General features: G+C 38.4%; 1 protein-coding gene across 1 annotated transcript in view; it reads right to left on the reverse strand.

The window, feature by feature from the left end:
* Positions 1–14,460: 14,460 nt before the first annotated feature.
* The window catches only part of mrps9 (mitochondrial ribosomal protein S9), a 45,697-nt gene continuing 34,011 nt past the window's right edge, over positions 14,461–26,146 (reverse strand). The window contains exons 6-11 of the mRNA XM_062996815.1: positions 25,825–25,910; positions 25,123–25,198; positions 24,591–24,759; positions 20,232–20,340; positions 16,584–16,753; positions 14,461–14,756 (exon numbers count right to left, since the gene is read on the reverse strand). Of these exons, the coding sequence (XP_062852885.1) occupies positions 14,665–14,756; positions 16,584–16,753; positions 20,232–20,340; positions 24,591–24,759; positions 25,123–25,198; positions 25,825–25,910 (702 nt within the window). The 3' untranslated portion in view covers positions 14,461–14,664. The remainder of the gene's footprint in view (positions 14,757–16,583; positions 16,754–20,231; positions 20,341–24,590; positions 24,760–25,122; positions 25,199–25,824; positions 25,911–26,146) is intronic.

Consider the following 26,146-nt stretch of genomic DNA (forward strand, 5'->3'; position numbering starts at 1 on the left):
CGCCTGCCCATACCATAACCCCACCACCACCATGGGCCACTCGATTTACAACGCCGACATCAGTGAACCGCTCACCCACACGACACCATACACGCAGTCTGCCATCTGCCCTGTACAGTGAAAACCGGGATTCATCCGTGAAGAGAATCCCGGTTCACAACATCCACTATTGGAAGCAGGTTAGGATCGTCCGTCTGGAAAAGGAACTGGGTCCGATGCCACCAGCCGTCTGTAATCTGAGAGAAAAGTGGAGATAAGCTTTAGAAATAGACAGATCCTGTTTTGTATAATAAATAAAACTGTTGCTGTGAACACATTTTTTTTTAGCTTACTTTGGATGCAGTGATGGGTCTCAGGCAGGTCACTCTCCAACGTGCCAGACGCCATCGAATGTGAGCATTTGCCCACTCAAGTCGGTTACGACGACAAACTGCAGTCAGGTGGAGACCCCGATGAGGACGACGAAAAATGGGAGCAAAAACAAAAAAAGTGTTGTGTTTATATTTTTGTTCAGTATACTTACCTCAGATCTAAAACTTTGTGTACACAAGTCTAAGTGCAGAGTAGGAATCAAAGATAACTTGAAATGCATCACTAAGGGCCTCGTTTTTCTGTATAATAATGCAAAAAAGACTATGATCCATCTTACCCATTTACCCTAGTAATTTATTTGACAAATGTACAGTACTTTCATCCACTGACCAACACAAAAAAAAAAGTACTGCATGTTACATGCATCTTGTCAATGCTAAATAGACTGGAAAAAGAATTCACAACAGACAGGGGTTTATCTGCAATTGTTTATTGAACACGGAGCACATAATGGCTTCTCAGTGTCATTTAAAAGCTTAACAGCTTCTTAGTAGTGCATATTTTGATTGAAGACCAAACTAACAAGAGACATTTAAACACTTCTAATGAAGCCCTCCTCCTTTCTCATCCGGGCTTGGGACCGGCAATGGCGGAGTTAAAAAAATGTGAGTGTACATGTATACATACACATATTGGCTTCCAGCCAATAAGGGGGGTTTTGGGGGAGGACCAAAAAAGGAACACCCGCCACGAAGACCGAACCCAAACTAACAACTGCTGAAGTCGTTAAAATACATACATAATATACACAAAGCTAACTAAATGAATCCATCCATCCATATATGTAAATATATATATATATTTATATTAAACAAAAAATTAACATACCGAATACTGCATTTACTCACAAACTCAATCAGCTTGTGCATCATGATGCACTCATAACTTTGAGGCTTCCTCTTCTGCTGCAAAGTTTAGCAGCCGGTGACGTCTTCCAAATCTTCTTCATGAAAACCTAAACCTAGAGAGAAGGTGGGGAGGAAGAACACAAAAACGAACCCAAACCAACGACCTCTAGGGTCATAATACATAACATGCAAATATAAATATTATCTAATAAAATACGTACATATATACACCAATGTATAGATATACGTACATAAAATATATGGATGGATGGATATAAAATTAATTACATACACACTATAATGAATATATATCCGCTTCCCCATTTTGATTTCCAATCAACGATGTGTAATTCATGTAGCAGTTTGGTTTTACAGGGCGGATTGCTATCCCTGCGCCCAACCCTCCTCCTTTCTCATCCGGGCTTGGGACCGGCAATGGCGGAGTTAAAAAATGTGCGTGTACATGTATATATACACATATTGGCTTCCAGCCAATAAGGGGGGTTTTGGGGGAGGACCAAAAAAGGAACACCCGCCACGAAGACCGAACCCAAACTAAACTGCTAGAGTCGTTAAAATACTGTACATACATAATATACACAAAGCTAACTAAATAAATCCATCCATCCATAAATATAAATAATTATATGAAAAAATACATAAAATAATACCATGCATATTAAATGGAATCAGAGTAGTCAGCGTAGAAGTCAGCGTAGTCTTCCAAATCTTCATGAAAACCTAAACCTAAGAGAGGGAAGCAAAGGAAAACACGACCAAACCCAAACTAACGACTGCTAGAGTCGTTAATACATAATATGCAAAACTAACTAAATAAATCCATCCATCCATATATATATATATATAAAATTATAAGAAAAAATACATAAAATAATACCATGCATATTAAATGGAATCAGAGTAGTCAGTGTAGTCTTCCAAATCTTCATGAAAACCTAAACCTAGAGAGGGAAGCAAAGGAAAACAAACAAAATACCAAACTAACGACCGCTAGAGTGGTCAATACATAATGTACAAAACTAACTAAATCCATCCATCCATTTATATATATATATATATATAAATACATATTATACACAAAATAGTACCATGCATATTTAATGGAATCAGCAGCGTAGAAGTCAGCATAGGAGTCAGTGTAGAAATCACCTGTAGAAATGTAAAAATTACTTGTAAGAGTCACTTTCAAAAACTTTTCTCCACAAAGGTCAACAGTTGGCAACCTTACCACAAAAATAAGAAAACCGCCAAATTCCACACAACAGAAAGGCCTAGAACACACAACAACCCTGCAAAGAACAGATTAACCACCACTCTGCTAGGCCCAAACAACCAAACACAAACAACTATCCTACCCAAAAAGGAGACAAAACAAACACAAACAAGCAGCTGTTTATGCTAAAGCCTCAATAAATTAAGGCAGTGTTGCCCAATTTTTTGGAGCCAGGGCACATATTTCACATTAGAGAGAAAAAAATAAATAAAAATAAATAAATAAAAAGCACACCAAGTTGTATGTAATGTAATTGTTCTGCCTGTTACTACAAACAGCAGTACCAATAAGGCAAAATTGATTATTTCTCTCCGGACACACTTGTGTGGTTGGGAAACACAGAATTAGGGGGGCTGAAAAGTCAACATACAAATAAACACATAAAAACATAAATTTAGTTTGGTTTTTATGTAAGTTAAATTAAGATGACAATGCATGCATTCATTTAGATATTTACCTTATATTAAGCCATAAGCATAATTAAATAAACTAATTAAACGCAACAGGGATAACTATACATTTAGAACCAGATAAAACTCCAGGTGTGAGCAAAAGCCAACCTAGGAGTCACTTGTAAGAACCTTCCTCCACAAAGGGTCCAAACACAAAAGTTGACAACCCAACCACGATAATAAAACCGCAAGATTTTACACAACAGAAAGGCCTAGAACACACATAGCAACCCTCCAAAAAACAGATCAACCACCACTCTGCTAACCGCGGTCACGCCATCAGCACTTTGGAAAAGCTCGGTCACACTATCTGCACTTGAAGTTTTACTGTGCGTCTAAACCAGACCTGGGCATTGTACGGCCCGCGAGACATCCCCAACCGGCCCGCATGAGGTTCGTGGCAATTAAAAATGAGATGTAAATAAATGTACAATCACACATGCCATACAACAGGATTGCTTTTGACGGGAGCGCTATGTCTTCAAACATCCGTAAGTTTGGATTTACGTGTGTGCGAGTGTATCGGGCTTCAACTTAATGCGAACAGAACTGAGTGTGATTGACGGTGGAGTTTTTAACAAGACACGAACTTTTGAATTGTTTATTTACTAAAGTCAGATGTAACGCTGGTGAAGTATCACAATTTAGGCTTTAAATCGCGGTACTAAACAGAGAAATACAAGAACCTTAACGATGCGGAGCATCACACCTGAAGCTTCACTAACTAAACTGCACAAGCAACAAGGACTGTTTATAACGTTTAACACGTCCAGAACTGAAGCAGTCAGGACCAGCTTTGTGATTTTAAAAAGAAAATCCACCAATAACAAAGGACTGAAAAACAATGAGGTGAATAGACTCCAAACAAAATAGTGTAAAGTTTAAAAACCTGTACATTTTGTTCACTTTTTTTTTTTTGCATGTTTGTTTAAATAGTGAAATAATGTTGATGTTTTACTCTGCCTACTTCTTATTTTCTGATTGTAATATCTAAACATGAACAGCTTATTAGAACTGTACAATTTACTGCTTTTCATAAAGAGTGGGCAGTTGTAGCCTAGTGGTTAAGGTACTGGACTAGTAATCAGAAGGTTGCTGGTTCAAACCCTGCCACTGCCGGGTTGCTGCTGTTGGGCCCTTGAGCAAGGCCCATAACCCTAAATTGCTCAGACTGTATACTGTAACTGTATTGTAAATCGCTTTGGATAAAGGCGTCTGCTAAATGCTGAAAATGTAAACATAAATAAAGAGATCAAATTAATATTGAGCAGAATTAAGTTCACCTTATTGGTCCGGTCCTCCACAACAGTCCCAGTTTCTTATGTGGCCCCTTGAAAAATGTAATTGCCCACCCCTGGTCTAAACCATATTTTACGTTAACCGAAGCGTTGAAGAGTGTAAATCTGCTGTTTACAGTTTAATAAACATAATGTATCGTGTTCTGACGCACAAAGAAGAAGTGGTCTAAACACAACCGATATAACGATTCATTAATAACAGAATCAACGCTCTTCTTTAACGCAGTGGATTTTGTGCATCAAAAGTGCAGCTGGCGTGACCGCGGTACCACTAGGCCCAAACAACCAAACCACGGACAATCCTAAAATGAGACAAACCAAATACAAACCAAACACAAGCCCCCGCGTATTGCAAATGCTATTCTAAACCTTACTTCCTAAATGAATCATAATACTTCATACATCATACAAATCCCCTATCTACTAAAGAATAAGGTCCAACTAAACAGTTAACAAACAAACATACCTGTGAAATCGTCCATCAAACCCTCGGCAGGTGCTCGAGGCGGCTTTTTTATCTCAAGAGCGCCCAATCCCATAGCCAATCAGCGTTCTTGAGTTCTCATTGGCTGTTCGGCAGGACTCAGGTGAATCTGAGTCACTCACTAATGTGATTCGGTTCACTTGAGTCAGTTTAGTCACTTCTCCTGACATTCTGATTGCGATCGATTTACTGCATGAAAATGCATCCAAATATCACTTGTCTTCCATGTACTAATCTTCTTTTAATAAATCCTCCTCTCTTAATTCTCTAGGCACCTCACACTTCTCTTGTCAGTGACAAGTTGGCTGCTTTTTCTAAGTAGAATCTTGATCATGCGGTAGAGGGGGTGGACTCACCTATACCAATCAGATGGTTATATTAATGCAGGCATGGCCAAAGTCTGGCCCGCGAGCCAATCGCGACCCGCGATCAGATTTTATACGGCCCGCGTCTTCTTTTTAAATTGCATAATTTGTGGCCGCCAGTACAGTCAAATAGAAACAAAAAATATCGTCGCTGTCTGATTAAAACACTTTTAGCGGTTTTTACTTTTTTACATGTGTTAGCTGTGGGTGTAAATCTCTGTCCATAGCAGCGAATATTAAAATGACCAATTATCACATGGTTGTAAACATGATTTATATTTGTGATGTTTGTAGTGTTTTAACATTAAACACATGTATTTGTATCTGATATTTATATGGACTAAGTGTTTACATGGAATGTATTAATTAACACAATTGAACTATTTTATAGCTACAGTCAAAAACTTTACATTTACAAAGTAAAGACAATGTGTGGAACCTTGACTGTTTCAGGTACTTATAGGTTTGTGGTAAATGGTAATTTAAAACAGTATTTCCCAGTCTTGTTTCTGCACATTACAGTAATAAAATGTTTATTAGTAGATTTATGAAATAATAGTATACAGTGGGGAAAATAATTATTTGATCCCCTGCTGATTTTGTAAGTTTACCCCCTTACAAAGACTTGAACAGTCTATAATTTTTATGGAAGGTTTATTTTAACAGAGAGACAGAATATCAACAAAAAAATCCAGAACAAAATCATTAAATAAAGGTTATAAATTAATTTGTATTTAATTAAGGGAAATAAGTATTTGATCTCCTACCAACCAGCAAGAATTCTGATCCCCACAGACCGGTTATGTGCCCATGAGGAACACAAATTAGTCCTGTCCCTGTATAAAAGACTCCTGTCACAGAATCAGTTTCTTCCATTGAAATCTCTCGACCACCATGGGCAAGACCAAAGAGCTATCAAAGGACGTCAGGGACAAGATTGTAGACCTGCACAAGGCTGGAATGGGTTACACGACCATCAGCAGGAAGCTTGGTGAGAAAGAGACCACTGTTGGTGCGATAGTTCGAAAATGGAAGAAATACAAGATCACAGTTAATCGCCCTCGCTCTGGAACTCCATGCAAGATCTCACCTGGTGGGGTAAGAATGATTCTGAGAAAGGTGAGGTCAGTCCAGAACTACATGGGAGGAGCTTGTCAATGATCTCAAGGGAGCTGGCTAGCAAGGAAGCACATGCCAGCCATCAGAGAAAATTAACATTTTAATGTCTGGAAATGTGAGTAATTTAATCATGTATTCCTCCTGATCATAGAGTATATTTATTCAGCGTCATTAACATTTACATCAATATGGCAGTACTTACCAAAAAAAAACAAAAAAAAAGAAATGTACACATTATTTATATGTATTTAAAGTGCATCTTGTACTAGCTGTTGACTAGCTTTAGCAAATCCATGGCCTAGCTAGTTTTTTTTCTTAAAAAAAGTAAAAATTGTCATTACCACAACACGTCATAACCAACACATAATGACATTTTGCTATGCCACTTTGCATATAAATATAAAATATTAAAATTCAATTGTGGCCATCATTTAGTCTTTGCTCTAAAGCATGTAAGCATTAGCTTGACATAATTAAAACTAAATTATTACTAATTTTATTTTTCAAAAATTCAGATGGTAAAAAGAACCCGCAATTGAAGAATGACCCAAATACTGTTGTAATCAGGGCTGGACTGGACTGTTTTCCTTGACCAGCCCACTACAAGCACAAGCACACATATCAACTTATAATGATACAGTGTGTGTATGTGTATATACAGTGTATCACAAAAGTGAGTACACCCCTCACATTTCTGCAAATATTTCATTATATCTTTTCATGGGACAACACTATAGACATGAAACTTGGATATAACTTAGAGTAAGTCAGTGTGCAGCTTGTATAGCAGTGTAGATTTACTGTCTTCTGAAAATAACTCAACACACAGCCATTAAACCCCCATGCTTCACAGTAGGTATGGTGTTCTTGGGATGCAACTCAGCATTGTTTTTCCTCCAAACATGACGAGTTGAGTTTTTACCAAAAAGTTTCATCTGACCACATGATATTCTCCCAATCCTCTTCTGGATCATCCATATGCTCTCTGGCAAACTTCAGACGGGCCTGGACATGTACTGGCTTAAGCAGGGGGACACGCCTGGCACTGCAGGATTTGAGTCCCTCTCGGCGTAGTGTGTTACTGATGGTAGCCTTTGTACTTTGGTCCCAGCACTCTGCAGGTCATTCATCAGGTCCCTCCATGTAGTTCTGGGATTTTTGCTCACCGTTCTCATGATCATTTTGACCCCACGGGATGAGATCTTGCGTGGGGCACCAGATCAAGGGAGATCATCAATGGTCTTGTATCTTCCATTTTCTTACAATTGCTCCCACAGTTGATTTATTCACACCAACCTGCTTGCCTATTGTAGATTCACTCTTCCCAGCCTGGTGCAGGTCTACAATTTTCTTCCTGGTGTCCTTCGACAGCTCTTTGGTCTTGGCTATGGTTGAGTTTGAAGTCTGACTGTTTGAGGCTGTGGACAGGTGTCTTTTATACAGATAACGAGGTCAAACAGGTTCCATTAATACAGGTAACGAGTGGAGGACAGAAGAGCTTCTTAAAGAAGAAGTTACAGGTCTGTGAGAGCCAGAAATCTTGCTTGTTTGTGGGTGACCAAATACTTATTTTCCACCATAATTTACAAATAAATTCTTTAAAAATCCTACAATGTGATTTCCTGGATTTTTTTTTCTCATCTTGTCTCTCATAGTTGAAGTGTACCCATGATGAAAATTACAGACCTCTCTCATCTCTCTAAGTAGGAGAACTTGCACAATCAGTGGCTGACTAAATACTTTTTGGCCCCACTGTATGTAGTGCACTATGTTGGACATGACATAATAGAACTTTCACAAAAATAGTCCTTAAAACAGCTGGTTTAAAGCCCCCGGTATCCAACAGTAGCTTAGATAACTACTTATTAATCATTAGTGCCAGTTAAAAGAAATGTTTTGTACTGTTAGGAAGTACCCCAAGTAGGGCATAGGCGACATTTGAGATTGGCCCGCAGTCTCCACTTAAACGGCGTTACTACAGAAGCAGAGACACTGAACTCGAACTATACTTTTATGCTCTCTGGCTGTGCTGTAGTTCCTCACCGCCAAACAGGTTGTCCAGTTTCCTGCACCAAAAGTCATACAGCATGGGTATTGGATCAATCATAAAATGTACCACAGTAAAGGGACAGCAATAATGAAATATAGATTAACAAAAATGTAGAAGTGCAAATTTTGATATGACTAGGGTTTTAGTAGTTAACCAGTCCCCTGTTAGTCAGCAGATGTCATAATTCCCCAGTTGCATTAAAGGCCTGTGGACCTTCCTTCCTCAAGAACAACTCAACTGTGCCTGTTCGTAAGCCCCTCCAGGTCAATAGTATCGGCTTGGGTTTAAACTCAGCGTCTCTGCAGTGGTGGGCTAGTGCATTAGGCCGCTGTGTCACTTAAGCGCTCAGCAACAGTGAATCAGTTTACCCTCTTTTATCAGTGTTCTCCAAGACATTCTACATTCTGACATGAATGACAGTAGGGCCGATTTTGCAAAAAAAAAAAAAAAAAAACTCGATTATTTTAAAATTATACCCGATTGTCGATTACGATTTCGATTTTTTTTTTGTTCTTGTATAAAGCAATTAAAATAAGACTCAAATTTCTTTTTTTGCATTGTAATTAAAGGCTGCAGAAGTGCAAAAATAGTAACAGCACCACCTATAATTATCCTTTTAAGGGACTCAAACTTTATAACAATAACAATATCACAATAATTAACAATAATTAAAACAAAATAGATCTAAATTATCTATATCCTTATCTATCTATATCTAAGAATAGCTCACAAACAACTCTTATTTTAAATAATGTTCAGCAGAACCTCCTTACATTAGGAAAAAAACTACAAAAAGTTCTTTACAGGTTTCTTAAAAGGAACACGAGCCTGTACTGTGCTGTTTCCACCACTGAGTGAGTCTGTATCAGTATCTACATTGGGGGGGCATCAAGTGATCACTCAGCTCAGCTTTGATTTTGTCCTCTTGTGATTTGGGGGGTGGATACAACATTTTAAACATTTAAGGATGTGTAATGTGTCATTTTAGTCCCATAAAACGTTCAAACTGTATTAACCACTATTATGTGTCGTAGAATGATTCGATTCTATTGAACGGCCCTTTAAGCCGATAATAAAGGAACCGATTCGCGCATTTGGGAGTCGTTACATACATACGGCTCTTTAAAAGGAACCGAGACAAAAGATCCGACTCCCTATCGCAGATTTCACTGCAGCAGTTTCCCAGACGCGATTTTTTTTACTCAGTAACGGATGTGATTTAAAATGTAGCGAATTACAATTCTTAGTACAAAACTTGTAAAATCTACTTTAAAAAGTACAAGTACACAAAAAAACTACTTAATTACTGTAACGCGAGTAAATGTCATTCGTGTCTTTCACTGCGGTCACGCCATCTGCACTTTAAAAAAGCTCGGTCGCGCTATCTGCACTTAAAGTTTTACTGCGCGTTTAAAAAGTATTTTACGGTAGCCGAAGCGTTAATGAGAGTAGAGCTGCTGTTTACAGATTAATAAACATAATCTACCGTATTCTGATACACGAAAGCCACTACATTAAATACAAGCATTTATTCTGTTATTAATGAAATACATTACATATGTTTTTACTGTGAGGAAAGTGTCTATTTGGTTGTGTACAGACCGCTCTTTGAAGACTAATAAAATGAACAAATCAAATTGTTATCAAGTGCCACCTATACTGTCATGAAGAACACTTACTCTAGTACTCATGGTGTGATTTGGGGACAATTTTACTGTAGGAATTTGAAATAATGGCATGGCAAACTTAGGTAAAATGTCAATTCGGTTGTGTTTACACTACATTTGAAGTCCAATAACATTACCAAATCAAATTGTTATCAAGTTCCACTCATACAGTCATGAAGAACACTTACTCTAGTACACATGTCATATGGCAAACTTATGTATAGTGTCAATTCAGTTCAGTTTACACTATATTTAAAATACAATAAAATATTTAAATCAAATCTTTTTCAAGTTCCACCCATACAGTCATGAAGAACACTTACTCTAGTACTTATGGTGAGAGTTTGGGACATTTTTACTGTAGGAATTTGAAATAATGGCATGGCAAACTTATGTATAGTGTCAATTCAGTTCAGTTTACACTATATTTAAAATACAATAAAATTAACAATATAAATTGTTATCAAGTTCCACCCATACTGTCATTAAGTACACTTACTCTAGTACACATAGTGTGATTTTGGGACAATTTTACTGTAGGAATTTAAAATAATGGGATTACAAACATATGTAAAATGTTAATTCAGTTGTGTTTAGACCACTATTTGAAGATCAATAAAATCAACAAATCAAGTTGTTATCAGGTTTCACCCATACTGTCATTAAATACACTTACTCTAGTACACATAGTGTGATTTTGGGACAATTTTACTGTAGGAATTTGAAATAATGGGATGTCAAACTTAAGAAAAATTTCAATTTGGTTGTGTTTAGACCATTATTTGAAGATCAATAAAATTAACAAATCTAATTGTTATCAGGTTTCATCCATACTGGCATTAAGTACACTTACTCTAGTACACATAGTGTGATTTTGGGACAATTTTACTGTACAAATTTGAAGTAATATGATAACAAACTTATGTAAATTGTCAATTTGGTTGTGTTTACACCACTTTTAAAGTCCAATAACATTAATAAATCAAATTGTTATCAAGTGCCACCCATACTATCATTAAGTACACTTACACTAGTACACATGTTGTTATTTTGGGACAATTTTACTGTACACATTTGGAGTAATGGATAACAAAATTGAGGAAAGTGTCTATTTGGTTGTTTACACACCACTATTTGAAGATCAATAAAATTAACAAAACAAATCAACTTGTTATGTAAATGTAAATGTAACAAAACAAATCAACTTGTTATTAAGTTCTACCCATCCAGTCATTAAAGAACACTTAGTCTAGTACCCCATGGTGTGATTTTGGGACACATTTACTGTAGAATTTTGGAGTAATGTGATAACAAACTTGTGTAAAATGTCTATTCGGTTGTGTTTATGTAATCTAATTAATTATTAACAAGTAAATGTAATCTAATTGTTATCAAATGCCACCCCTAGATTCATAAACTACACTTACTCTAGAATGTATCTTGTGATTTTGGGACACTTTTACTGTAGGAATTTAAGATAATAACATGGCAAACTTAAAGTCTCTATTTGATTGTGTTTAAAGTCCAATAGAATTAGCAAATCAAATTGTCATCAAGAGCCCCCCACCACCCAGCTTCATGAAGAACCCGTTTGCTAGTACTCATTTTATGATTTTGAGACAATTTTAGTCTAGGAATTTGGAGTAATGACTTGCCAAACTTATGTAAAGTTTGTATTCAGTTTTGTTTTGAATAATTTTTTAAGTCCAATAAAATACTCAAATTAAATTGCTATCAAGTCAAACCACTATATTCTGTAGAAGATGTATTCTTGTACTAAAAATATTAGTTTCATTTTGCTGTAGGAAATTATATTATGTATATGTATTATGTATATATATATGTGTTGGCAAACCTTTGTAAAGTATCTATTTGGTTGTTTTAGAACTACTTTTTGAATTCCTTTACATTTAATTAAACTATATTTGTAAAGATTTATGACTTGATTATTCAAGTCTTAATTATTCAGTACAATAGTATTTTTTTTAAATGTAGTTATGTCATTTAATAATTTGATTTGTTTATTTGAGTAAACTTTAAACTGTCGACTGGACGCAAACAAACAAACTTTTATTCTTTTTTTGATTTTATTATATCTATATAGATATTATACATATACTGTATATATACAGTATATATATATATATTTATGTCTATTTAGATATATTCATACATAAATAATCATAAAAATAATTATAGACAGACAAATTCCATTGATGCTCTTTATTTTGCTTTGATTTTTTAAATGTGTTTATTTGCCTATGTATAGTATAATATCTAAATATTTTTTACTTACTGATTTAATTTATTAAATATCATTATAAGCAACAGTCGCTTACTGATTAGTAACTGACAATATTACATTAATACTTAAATATCAACTGCTTTTTTTTGTTACAAGAATAAATATTAGATTTTTTAATTACACACGTACTAATTAAATATTACATTATTAAAAGCATGTAGTATTACATTCATTTCATCATTTGTTAATGGTTTATCACAATTTTCAGATCATTAACACTTTGGACCCCCAAGGTATATACAAAACCAATTATGCAATTTTGTGATGCCATTATTCCAAATTTCAGCAGTAAAGTTGTCTTAAAAATCACAAAACGAGTACTTGATTAATTGTTCTTCATGAATGTAAGGGTGGTATTTAATAACAATTTGATTTGCTTATTTTATTGATCTCACTAGAGTAAGTGCTCTTTATGATCCTAGTGGTCTCATTTGATAACAAAATGATTAGGTTTTTTATTGGATTTAAAAATGTGGTTTTAACACAACCGAATATACACTTTATGTAGATTTGCCATCCTGTTACTCTAAATTCCTACAGTAAAATTGTCTCAAAATCACAATATAAATACAAAAGTACATTTTCTTTATGAATGTAGGGGTGGCATAACAATTTGATGACAATTTGATTTGTTAATTTTAATGATCTTCAAATAGTGGTCTGACAGCCGAATAAACATTTTACATAAGTTTGCCATCCCATTATTTCAAATTCCTACAGTAAAAATGTCCCAAAATCACACCATGAGTACTAGAGTAAGTGTTCTTCATGACTGTATGGGTGGAACTGGATAACAATTTAATTTGTTAATGTTATTGATCTTCAAAGAGTTGTCTGTACACTACCAAATAGACACTTTACTCAAGTTTGTTATCACATTACTCCAAATTCCTACAGTGAAATTGTTCCAAAATCACACCATGAGTACTAGAGGAAGTGTTCTTCATGACTCTATGGGTGGAACTTGATAACAATTTTATTTATTTATTTTATTGTACTTTAAATATAGAGTAAATTCAACTGAATTGACATTTTACATAAGTTTGCCATGCCATTATTTCAAATTCCTACAGTAAAAATGTCCCAAAATCACACTATGAGTACTAGATTAGGTGTTCTTCATGATTGTATAAGTGGAACTTGATAACAATTTGATTTGTTAATTTCATTGTATTGATCTTAAAATAGGAGTCTGTACACAAAGAAATACACACTTTTTTCATAAAAGAGGTCTGAATTTCTAACTTTTTAGATTGCTCTATACATAGATTGTAACACACTTTTGTTTCTGCTACACTTTATGTGCATCAGAGCTCGGTAGTAATGTATATTAAATTTATATTAAGCTGTGAAGAGATTATTTCATCTTCGCAGCTGTATTACCGTATAATACGGTTTAGACGCGCAGTAAAAAGCGAAGTGCAGATAGCGTGACCGAGATTTTTTTAAGTGCAGATGGCGTGACCGCGTTTACTTACCAGCCAATCCGTCTCCGGAGTTTTTAATCAATTCGGCTGTGTTTGATTCAGTGAATGTTAATTAAACTCTTCTGTTCGTGTCTCGTTTTGCCGATCGTGTTTGCGCTCCTTATTACTGAATCTAACCGTTACCGTGTATAATCCTTGTTGTCTTCCGTTTACTGTTTTGGTTTTCGCTGGTTTTGGACTCTACCTGATTTTGTACACTGTTTTCGCCCTTTTTATATTAAACTTTCCCTGATTTATATTCCGCGAGCGTCTGGTCAGTTTCTGCCCCGTGACATGTTGGTATTTTAATTAAAATATAAAGTATGTAAACAATCGCGATTGTCACATTCTAACATCGGGTGAAAACGTTCACGCGAATTAACCGAATTAATCGTGAAAATCGCCCAGCCCTAAATGACAGGCAAGGTAAATGCCTCTAAATGATAGCTAAATTATTAAGTTCCTTTTATGGTACCTGGGACACCTAAAAACCTATGCTATATCTCTATATCCAGCACTTCTCCCATCAGTAACATACTTGTACTCTAGGTGGACCGTAACCCAGATCAGGATACATTAGTAGAACAAAATAATAGAATGAATTAATAATAAAGGTAGATGACATAACTGAGTGTATAGCTTCTGCTACACACTGTTGTGTGAATAACAAAAGAGGCCAAACAAAGCATTCTACTTTTAGTAAAAACGTCGCACTAAAAACTGACACTTTTTTCATGAGGTTCATGACAATGGTTTTATTGCAATTCACATGATTACAACTTTCCATAAATAATGTAGAGAAAAATGAAATGAAATCGGTCACAAAAAGCAGATTTTAGAAGTGCAGGTTCAGCATGAGGGCAATTGTACAGTAAACCTGTATTTAAACACATTTGTGGCTGTCATGCCGAGGAGTCCAGTCAGGTCCACCGTGCTTTACATTTCTAGCGCTTTTTCCAGGTAAATTTCTTGCGGGCTCCAGCCTGGCCAGGCTTCTTCCTCTCTCTCACTCTGGGGTCGGACGTCAGCAGGCCAGCTAAATGCAAAATGCAAACAAGGTATATATTAAACAGAAATTCAAGTTATATATTACCTCTACAAAAATGATATGCCAATATGAAACAATATAGGATAGAAGATAAGAGAAATTAATCGTCAACTACACGCCAAAGTATATACACTGATCAGCCATAACATTAGAAGCACTTTGTAGTTCTACAATTACTGACTGTAGTCCATCTATTTCTCTACATACTTTGTTAACCTGGTCATTGGTCAGGACCCCCACAGGACCCCCACAGGACCACCACAGAGCAGGTATTATTCAGGTGGTAGATCATTCTCAGCACTGCAGTGACAATGACATGGTGGTGGTGTGTTAGTGTGTGTTGTGCTGGTATGAGTGGATCAGACACAGCAGTGCTGCTGTAGTTTTTAAATACTGTGTCCACTCACTGTCCACTCTATTAGACACTCCTACTTAGTTGGTCCACCTTGTAGATGTAAAGTCAGGGACGATTGCTCATTGATTGCTGCTGTTTGAGTTGGTCATCTTCTAGCCCTTCATTAGTGGTCACAGGACGCTGCCCATGGGGCGCTGTTGGTTGGATATATTTTTGGTTGGTGGGCTATTCTCAGTCCAGCAGTGACAAGGATTGCTGTGTCTTATCCACTCATACCAACACAACCATGTCATTGTCACTCCAGTGCTGAGAATGACCCACCACCCAAATAATACCTACACTGTAGAGGTCCTGTGGGGGTCCTGACCATTGAAGAACAGCATAAAAGGGGGCTAACAAAGCATGCAGATGGACTACAGTCAGTAATTGTAGAACTATAAAGTGCTTCTATATGGTGGATTTGTTTGTTTATTAGGATTTTAACGTCATGTTTTACACTTTGGTTACATTCATGACAGAAACGGTAAGTTACTCATCACACAAGGTTCATCAGTTCACAAGGTTACATCGAACACAGTCATGGACAATTTTGTATCTCCAATTCACCTCACTTGCATGTCTTTGGACTGTGGGAGGAAACCGGAGCTCCCGGAGGAAACCCACGCATACACAGGGAGAACATGCAAACTCCACACAGAAAGGACCCCACCTGGGGTTCGAACCCAGGACCTTCTTGCTGTGAGGCGACAGTGCTACCCACTTAGCCACCGTGCCGCCCTATATGGTGGAGCTGATAAAATGGACAGTGTGTGTAGAAACATGGAGGTGGTTTTAATGTTATGGCTGATTAGTGTATATACATTTGTTAGGAACATGTACTTGTGGTCAACATTATCAGAACCCTTGAGTATTTGGAAGTGTTTAGTGAACTGCTACGATATATATTCTGCACAGAGTCCTAGTCTCAACTCCACTGAACACCCTTGGGATGAATTGGAATGTCAATTGCGAGTCAGGTCAGCATTATTGCCTGATTTTACAAAAGCTCTTTCAACTGAAGGGGCACCAATTTACTTAGACATAGACACACTTCAGCCTCAGCAATAAGTGCAGGCTGTTATCTTCACAAAATAAATTAATGCCCATGGTTTTGGAATGGAATGCCCTACAAGCATATGGTTTGGTGTCCCAACACTTTTGTCCATATAGTGTATGTGTTTGAGTGAAAGTCAATTGGTCAAAACAAAAAGACTCAGTGTTCTTAGACTTCAAGTTATGCAAAGAAAAGTTCATTTCCCTCCCATTTTAGTCGTATCCAACTGATTAATTTGTATTTTTGCCTTCTGACCAAAGAGGGCCATCAGAATAAGTGTAACCGTTTACCCATCATGACCAAAGATGACAAATATTCCAGAATTGTAGTGTTTATACAGTATGTGTTGTGTGCATATTTTACTCACCTTGCCTCATGAACTCTACATCTTTACTAGAAACAAAACTAAGCAATGCACGTGAAATTGCCAGCCTCAGAGCACCAGCCTGAGAAGAGTGTCCACCGCCTTCCACAGTGGCCTCCACATCAAACCTTCCCAACATGTCCACAAAGTGAAGTGGGAACATCAGCTGCTCTCTGAAAAAGAAAAATATATAAAGGTTCGTATTTCTCTTCATTGTCAATTTACTTTTTTTTTAATGCATATTAAATATTTAAGTGGTATGGAAATAAACAAAGAGGGAAATAGAGATGAACCTGTGAAATAGATTGTTGAAATGGCCAGCCATTTGCCCTTAATATATACTTCAATCAGCCATAACATTAAAAGCACCTCCTTGTTTCTACACTCACTGTCCTTTTCATCAGCTCCACTTACCATATAGAAGCACTTTATAGTTCTACAATTACTGACTGTGGTCCATCTGTTTCTCTACATACTTTTTTAGCCTGCTTCCGTCCTGTTCTTCAATGGTCAGGACCCCACAGAGTATTATTTAGGTGGTGGATCATTCTCAGCACTGCAGTGACACTGCCATGGTGGTGGTGTGTTAGTGTGTGTTGTGCTGGTATGAGTGGATCAGACACAGCAGCGCTGCTGGAGTTTTTAAATACCGAGTCCACTCACTGTCCACTCTATAAGACACTCCTACTTTGTTGGTCCACCTTGTAGATGTAAAGTCAGAGACGATCGCTCATCTATTGCTGCTGTTTGAGTTGGTCATCTTCTAGACCTTCATCAGTGGTCACAGGACGCTGTCCACAGGGCACTGTTGGCTGGATATATTTTGGTTGATGGACTATTGTCAGTCCAGCAGTTACAGTGAGGTGTTTAAAAACTCCATCAGCACTGCTGTGTCTGATCCACTCATACCAGCACGACACACACATGTGACTGCAGTGCTCAGAATGACCCACCACCCAAATAATACCTACTCTGTGGTGGTCCTGGGAGAGTCCTGACCATTGAAGAACAGAGTGAAAGGGGGCTAACAAAGCATGCAGAGAAACAGATGGACCACAGTCAGTAATTGTAAAACTACAAAGTGCTACATACTTCTATATGGTAAGTGAAGCTGAAAAAATGGACAGTGAGTTTAGAAACAAGGAGGTGGTTTTGGCTGATCGGTGTATGTTTATTATAGGTTCAATGTCCATTGGTGGTATTTGATGTTTTACTCTTGGCACACCTGTGGCTTTTTTGATGCATGATCAGCTTTATCATTGCCCAGGAGCCCTGATATACTGAAAATCGCAAGACATAAGTCTATATTTACATTTGAATTGACATTATCCAAAGATACTTACAGTACACAGTCTAAGCAAATGAGGGCCTTGCTCAAGGGCCCAACAGTGGCAACCTGGCGGTGGTAGGGCTTGAACCAGCAACCTTCTGATTATTAAGCCAGTACCTTAACCGTTAGGATACAACTGCACAGTATTGCACAATTGGAACATCATATTACAAGTTAAACATGGTGGTGGGTATGGGATGGTGTGTGCATGCTTTGCTCTGGATGGTGTGTAGATACTAGGCTACTGGTACAGTGGTAGCCTAGGGGGTCAAGCTGTGGGTTACCAACTGGAAGGTTTTGGGTTTGATTCCAAATTCTGCCATGCAGCCACTGTTGGGTCGAATGCTTAGTCATTTACATTTTCAGCATTTAGCAGATGCTTTTGTCCAAAGTGACTTACAGTATACAGTCTAAGCAATTGAGGGTTAAGGGCCTTGCTCAAGGGCCCAACAGTGGTAACCTGGCAGAAGTGGGGTTTGAACCAGCAAACTTTTTGCTTACTAGTCCAGTACCTTAACTGCTAGGCTACAACTGGCCAACAGTGGCAACCTGCCAGTAGTGGGGATCATCCGACCACGATGTGAAACTTATGTGCACTTAAGCAAGACCACTTCTGAATGGCTCAGAACAAATTTAGCCTTTTAAGTAGGCTGGACCCTAAGTAAGGAGTTAATCCTCAACGGCCCCACAATAAGCCAAGCAGGGGAAAAATGAGTATGTCAATCAATTATTTAGTCAAAAAACTGAACAGAATCACAGAAATAATCTTTAAACAGCCATGACACACTACATGTCCATCACAAGTGAATGTATACTTTTAACTTAATGGTGTGCACTGTATGGGAGACATGAGCTCAGAGTCCTGACACTGAGGAAACGTTACCTATCGTTTGCTGTGTGATAAGACCCATCGTACTACTCACTCAGCCTTGTAATTAACCTTCCTCTGAGAATAAACGAGGAAAAGTTCAGCAGTGTAAAGAGAAAAAAACACTGCTGCATATGGACATTTTCTGCTTGAGGCTTTAGTATTAGAATACTAAACAGTAAAAAGACAAGATTTGGACATGTCCTTTCATTAGTGTTTATAATTTAAATGGTCTGTGGATCTGATTATAAATAACATTAACTAAAACTCAAATTCATTATGCCTTACAGTTATGTATAATATAGAATGCATTTTTATTAATAGTGATAAGCCGTATGGCCACAAATATTTGGACACTTGACCATGATCTTGTTGGTCATCTTTCATTGCTGGCCTAGAAATATTTACTGCATTTAGCAGATGCTTTTACCCAAAATGACCTACAACACTTACGAGCGATTACAATCCAATCAATTACGGGTTACAAACATTGTTAGAGTCCAAAGGTGGGACTAGAACCAGCATCCTTTTGATTGCTAGACCTGTATGTTTACTAATGAGCAGCCTTTGCCTTAACATTAAATTGGCTCCCCTTATGGGCATGGTCACTTTTAACATCAGTACTGTTTAAAGAATCTCAAAAAAAATGCCCGCTAGTCTCTAAAAACTAAACAGGCACATACATTTGTACACGTTGCACCAGCACAAGCACATGTACACAGGTGTGGGCAGACACAGGCACACGTACACAGGTGTAGGCACAGACATAGGAACACGTACACAGGTGTACGCACAGACACATGTACAGACACAGGCACACATACACAGGTGTAGGCACAGGCACACGTACACAGGTGTAGGCACAGGCACATGTATAGACACAGGCACACGTACACAGGTGTACGCACAGGCACACGTACACAGGCGTAGGCACAGGCACACGTACACAGGCGTAGGCACAGGCACACGTACACAGGCGTAGGCACAGGCACACGTACACAGGTGTAGGCACAGGCACACGTACACAGGTGTAGACACAGACACAGGCACATGAACACAGGTGTAGGCACAGACACGTACACAGGTGTAGGCACAGACACGTACACAGGTGTAGGCACAGACACGTACACAGGTGTAGGCACAGACACGTACACAGGTGTAGGCACAGACACGTACACAGGTGTAGGCACAGACATGTACACGGGTGTAGGCACAGACATGTACACAGGTGTAGGCACAGACACACGTACACAGGTGTAGGCACAGACACAGGCTCACGTAGGTGTAGACACAGGCACATGTACACAGGCGTAGGCACAGACACAGGCACATGTACGCAAGTGTAGGCACAGACTTGTACACCTACACTGTCACTTGTACACCTACACAGACACAAACAGTACACAGGCTTAGACATACCTACACTGGCATATGCACAGACACTTTTTCTCACCTGTCCTGCAGTATAGGGAAGTACTGAAGATAATTCTTTCCATTGATGATGATGCGACCAGAGCCCCGGTCTCTGAGTGTGATGCTGGCATTAGAAGATTTTCTCCTTCCTGCAGCAGACAGATAAATAAAAGAGACATCTGAAGCCGTAAGTACAGTTGAAGTCAAAAGTCTGCATACATCTGAATGCTTGTACATTATGGTTGTCTTGATAAATCACTATATTGTCAATGCAACTGCAATTTATATATTTTTTACTCTTCTATTCATTTTTCTCTGTTTTTAATAAGATTGTTTAATGCCAAAGCACAAATCGAATGCTTTTCACAAATGTTAAATACTGGCCACTCGGGTGCCGCGGTCTAACACCTGAAATACAGTGTGGTACACGATACAGCTCTGTGTGGGAACTCAACACTGGTGGGTGATGTTTATTTATTTAGTTGTTTAATGCTGTGCTGACATATCAGTCTCATGTCAGTCTATCGTCCTTGTCAAGTGCTGTTCTTAAATGCGCTTTTTTTATACCAATTATTTCTCAAGTCTTTGTTACTGCTGGAGATCGTCGTTCTGGCAGGTGATAAGAAGCGGCCAGAAATTGGACACGTGTCAGAGGGGCCGTGTGGTGATACGGCTCTCCTTGATCAGATCAGGGATTGTGCAAGCGGCAACGAATTCACAAGTGAAATTTTTTTTTTTATTATCAATTTTTTCCCACTTTTTTCCCCCCAACATTTTATCCCCATTCTAGTCGTGTCCAATTACCCTGATTATGTCCCCTATACTGATTCGACCCTTTGCCCCCTCCGGCACGCAATCAGTACAGCCTGCATTTTTCACCTGCACGAGCCGAGTTCATACACTGCGCACGGAGGGTCACACCCCCCTCAATGTTATTCCTCAGCCCTGTGCAGGCGCCGTCAGTCAACCAGCAGGGGCCGCAGTTGTACCAGTTATGAGGACCCATGCTCTGACTCTACCCCTAAGCCCTGAACAACAGCCAAACGTTGTTCATACTGCCGCCCAACCCAGTCAGAAAGGTAGAGCTGAGTTTCGATACGATGCATCTAAAAACCCAACTCTGGTGAGCTAGCGTACTTTACCGCTGCGCCACCTGAGCGGCCACAAGTGAAAATTTAAATAAAAGATGGAAATAAATGATCTACTGTGGTGACCTCTAACAGGAGCAGGTGGTTGGTTGGGATGTTTTCTAAGGCATCTAATGTAAAATATTCTTGTGTTATTAATTTTTGTGCTTGTATTTTTCTAATGATGGGGATTTCATAAAGCTTGTGGTTTATTTCTTTATTCCATTCTGTTTGCCATCTGTCTGTAATGGAGGTTTTTAGTATGAGGTTGATGTTTTTTCTTTAAGTGCTTTTAGCAGTGCTAACTGCATGTTCATTTCCTGTAATCCCATAATAGCCCAGGGTATGAACATGATTTGGTATTGTTGCTTCCATAATGCACTGGCTTTGGTGAGGATGTCTACTACTGTGGTATGTGTGTGTGTGTGCAGACAAGCTACAAAGCACTAATATACACCGATCAGCCATAACATTAAAACCACCTCCTTGTTTACTTTTCAAGCATAATTGCCAAAAATTACAACAGACCTAAAGTACTGTTCAGTACAATAAATTCTTTACTTAAATCATCACCCGAAGTTGGAAATGTTCCTTCTCCTAGAGTATGTGAAGAGTTTTTAAACTTTTTTGTGGAAAAAACTGAAACAGTTAGGTCTGGCATTACTTACTTGGGTATAGATTCTCCACTTCCACCGCCGTGCCCAGGTGTGTTTGAAAAGTTTGAGGCTGTTTCAATCTCCGAATTAACAGATTTGGTGCTGAAAACAAAGCCAACAACCTCCCCACTTGATGTGATGCCCCCACAGATAGTTAGGGAGACATTTGATATATTAGGACCTTTTGTCCTGGATATCATTAATACTTCCCTAGCCACTGGTACTGTTCCAGCATGCTTTAAACATGCTGTAGTTACACCTCTGCTCAAAAAGCATAATCTTGATGCTACAGTGGTTAGTAACTATAGGCCGATTTCTAAATTACCATTCTTGGCTAAATTACTGGAAAAGGTTGTATATTCTCAGCTTTTACCATTTTTGAGTAGAGATGGTATTTTTGAGATTTTTCAATCTGCCTTTAAGTCTATGCACAGCACTGAATCTGCTCTTCTGAAGGTGACAAATGACTTGCTACGTACTGTTGATGAGGGAAATTGTGCCATCCTCATTTTATTGGACCTTAGTTCTGCTTTTGATACTGTTGACCATGACATACTTGTTGGTCGCCTGGAAAAGTGGGTGGGGTTACAGGGAGAGGCCCTGAATTGGTTCATATCTTATTTTAAAAATAGAACCTTTTCAGTGAATATTAGCAGCTATTTCTCTTCTTCTGCTGATGTCTCTTGTGGTGTTCCACAAGGGTCCATACTAGGGCCCCTCCTTTTTTCTCTCTATATGCTGCCATTGGGTCAAATAATTAGGAAGCACAATGTCAGCTTTCACCTGTATGCTGATGACATACAGCTTTATCTTCCCATTAGACCGAATGACAATGGCTCGTTAACATCTCTTAGCAGTTGTCTTGAGGACATAAAGAGGTGGATGGCTGACAATTTTCTTCAGCTGAATGAAAGCAAGTCAGAGGTTATCGTTTTTGGGGGTCCTCATCACATCAATAGTGTCTCCAATAACCTTGGTCACTTGTCTACATATGTCAAAACATCTGTGAGAAATCTTGGTGTTATCTTTGACTCTGACCTCCGATTTGATAAACAAATCAACTCTGTGGTAAGGAATAGCTTCTTCCAGCACAGAAATATTGCGAAGATTAAGCATTTTCTCTGCTATTCTGACCTGGAAAAAGTTATTCATGCATTCATTTCTGCAAGAATTGACTACTGTAATTCTCTGTATATTGGGATTAGTCAGTCTCTGTTGCAGCGCTTGCAGGTAGTCCAGAATGCAGCAGCAAGGTTACTGACTAATACCAAGAAAAGAAACCATATTACACCAGTCCTTGCCTCACTACATTGGCTGCCTGTTCAGCACAGGATTCATTTTAAAGTGCTTTTATTTGTTTTTAAAGCGCTTAATGGTCAAGCCCCGGCTTATCTCAGTGGTATGCTTTCTCCCGCAACCGCACAGCGATCTTTAAGATCAGCCACTCAGAATTTGTTGACTGTTCCTAGGGCTCGTTTGAAGCTAAAAGGTGATCGTGCATATGCAGTTTATGCTCCGAGGCTATGGAACACTCTACCTCCTAATATTCGACAAGCACCTTCGGCCGCTGTTTTTAAATCACTCCTAAAAACATACCTTTATAAGCTGGCATTTGAACAGTGAGGAGCTGTGTTAATTTTAATTGTTTAGTCTATTTGTATTTGTTTTATTTTGTCTCTTACTCTGTATTTTTATTTGGTTTTTACTTTTTTTTTTTTAATATAATGTTGTGTTATGTATGCTTATTCGATGTACAGCACTTTGGTCAACGTAAGTTGTTTTAAGAGTGCTTTATTAATAAAATTTACTTACTTACTTACTTACTTACTTGTTTCTTCACTCACTGTCCATTTTATCATCTCCACTTACCATATAGAAGCACTTTGAAGTTCTACAATTACTGACTGTAATCCATCTGTTTATCAGCATGCTTTGTTAGCCCCCTTTCATGCTGTTAGGTACAGTCAGGACCACTACAGAACAGGTATTATTTGGGTGGTGGATCATTCTCAGCACTGCAGTGACACTGACATGGTGATGGTCTGTGTTGTGCTGGTATGAGTGGATAAGACACAGCAGCGCTGCTGGAGTTTTTAAACACCTCACTGTCACTGCTGGACTGAGAATAGTCCACCAACCAATAATATCCAGCCAACAGCGCCCCGTGGGCAGCGTCCTGTGACCACTGATGAAGGTCTAGAAGATGACCGACTCAATCAGCAGCAATAGATGAGCGATCGTCTCTGACTTTACATCTACAAGGTGGACCAACTAGGTAGGAGTGTCTAATAGAGTGGACAGTGAGTGGACATGGTATTTAAAAACCAGCAGAGTCTGATCCACTCATACCAGCACAACACACACTAACACACCACCACCATGTCAGTGTCACTGCAGTGCTGAGAATGATCCACCACCTAAATAATATCTGCTCTGTGGTGGTCCTGTGGGGGTCCTGACCATTGAAGAACAGGGTGAAACAGGCTAAAAAGGTTTTTGGAAGTGCTCCTATATGGTAAGTGGAGCTGATAAAATGGACAGTGAGTGTAGAAACAAGAAGGCGGTTTTAATGTTATGGCTGATCAGTGTAACTGAAAAGTTCCTTTGGTGTCGTACCGTCAGCCTGGCTGAAGGCCACTCCGTCCTCACTGTGCTGGAGAGCGGGGATCTCCTGCTTGCTGGACTGAACCTCCAGTTGTCGACGGTATTGCTGCACAAACTCCTCCTCCATGGAACAGTAGGGTTGAGACAAGAGCCTCTCCATCAGCTGGATGAACCGAGCATACTGTTTACACACACACACACACACACACACACACACACACACACACACACACACACACACACACAGAGGTAGGAAAACTCATTTAATCAGACCTCATAACAGGACCCTCTTCTGGTGCTTTGGGGAAATGATGTAGCTGTTGGGCTTTCAATACAGCAGGGGTTCTTTGGAGACACTGCTGTTCCACTTCTTGGTTCCAATGTGAAACAGTAGAAACTGAAGTTTCAATTCATTTAGAAACTCAAACCTTAGCATTATTTCTCGATATAGTCCATAAATTAAACTAGGATATCATAACATAGTACTGACTCCCTTAAAAGTGCTTTGAAGTAATTGGTGTGTAAACATCTGTTTGGTTCTTACGTCATGGTCGGAGATATTCTCCACTAGTAACTGCTCCAGCTCCTCTTTTAACAGCCATCGGCTTCCAGCCAAAGAGCTGAAAACAAACACACACATTATACACTTATACTCTTATATCAAGTTTGAATCTCAGCAGAGGCACCAATCTGGCAGTGTGTCCACAAAAAACACAACTGGCTGTGCTTAAAGGAGGGAAGGTTGGACGGGGATTCTTCCCACTGCTGCTGTAATATGTGTTCTCTGTGACTACGAGGCAGAGAGGAACTCTCAGGGCCCAATAGGCCCTCACAGGCCTTATTATAGTAATATAAGTGATCAATTCTAATTTTATCTACTTATAATTTAACAATAAACATTTAAACATATACAAATCTATGCAAATAAATCCTTCATACCTATTCAATTTTTGTTGGAATATGAAAAATTAGATTAAAGAAGCCCCACTGTCGCCCTCTGCTGGTAGAAGGAAGTCAGGCCACTTATACATTCTCAGAGGGTTTGAGCCAAATTTCAAATGACAGTAATACTGACCAATCACATCGTCTCTTTAACTGTCCTATTCTAATGCTAGGTTTTTGGCTGAGTTATATATTTTATACATCCATACAGAGAACTTCTATAATTAGCAGCAAACTTGAGAACTTTTCCACCATTTATGTTATTAATTTTTGAGTTCAGGCACTTTTTGTACGTGGTACTCACATCTGTTTGGTGTCAAGGGTAAAAAGTCCTTTGTTTCTCAACTTGTCCTGATGTTTCTCTATCGCCAGCACCTTCCCAAACGTATCCTGAAATCAGAAAGGAACATGAAGCATATTAAAACTGTGAAGTAAACACTGATGTTCTGAAGGAGGAGAGAAATCGGACTGTACTTTTCCTGGTGATGTTGTAAACATGAACAAAACAAAAAACAACAAAAACATTTGATTTTATTATTTCTGATTGATTTGAATAAGGTGTTTCATGAGAAAACATGTAACAATAGCAGAACAGAGGGAAGAAAACAATAACAATAATAATATAA

The sequence above is a fragment of the Trichomycterus rosablanca genome, chromosome 6 (genome assembly GCF_030014385.1).
Source record: "Trichomycterus rosablanca isolate fTriRos1 chromosome 6, fTriRos1.hap1, whole genome shotgun sequence".
In the NCBI taxonomy this organism is placed as follows: Eukaryota; Metazoa; Chordata; class Actinopteri; order Siluriformes; family Trichomycteridae; genus Trichomycterus; species Trichomycterus rosablanca.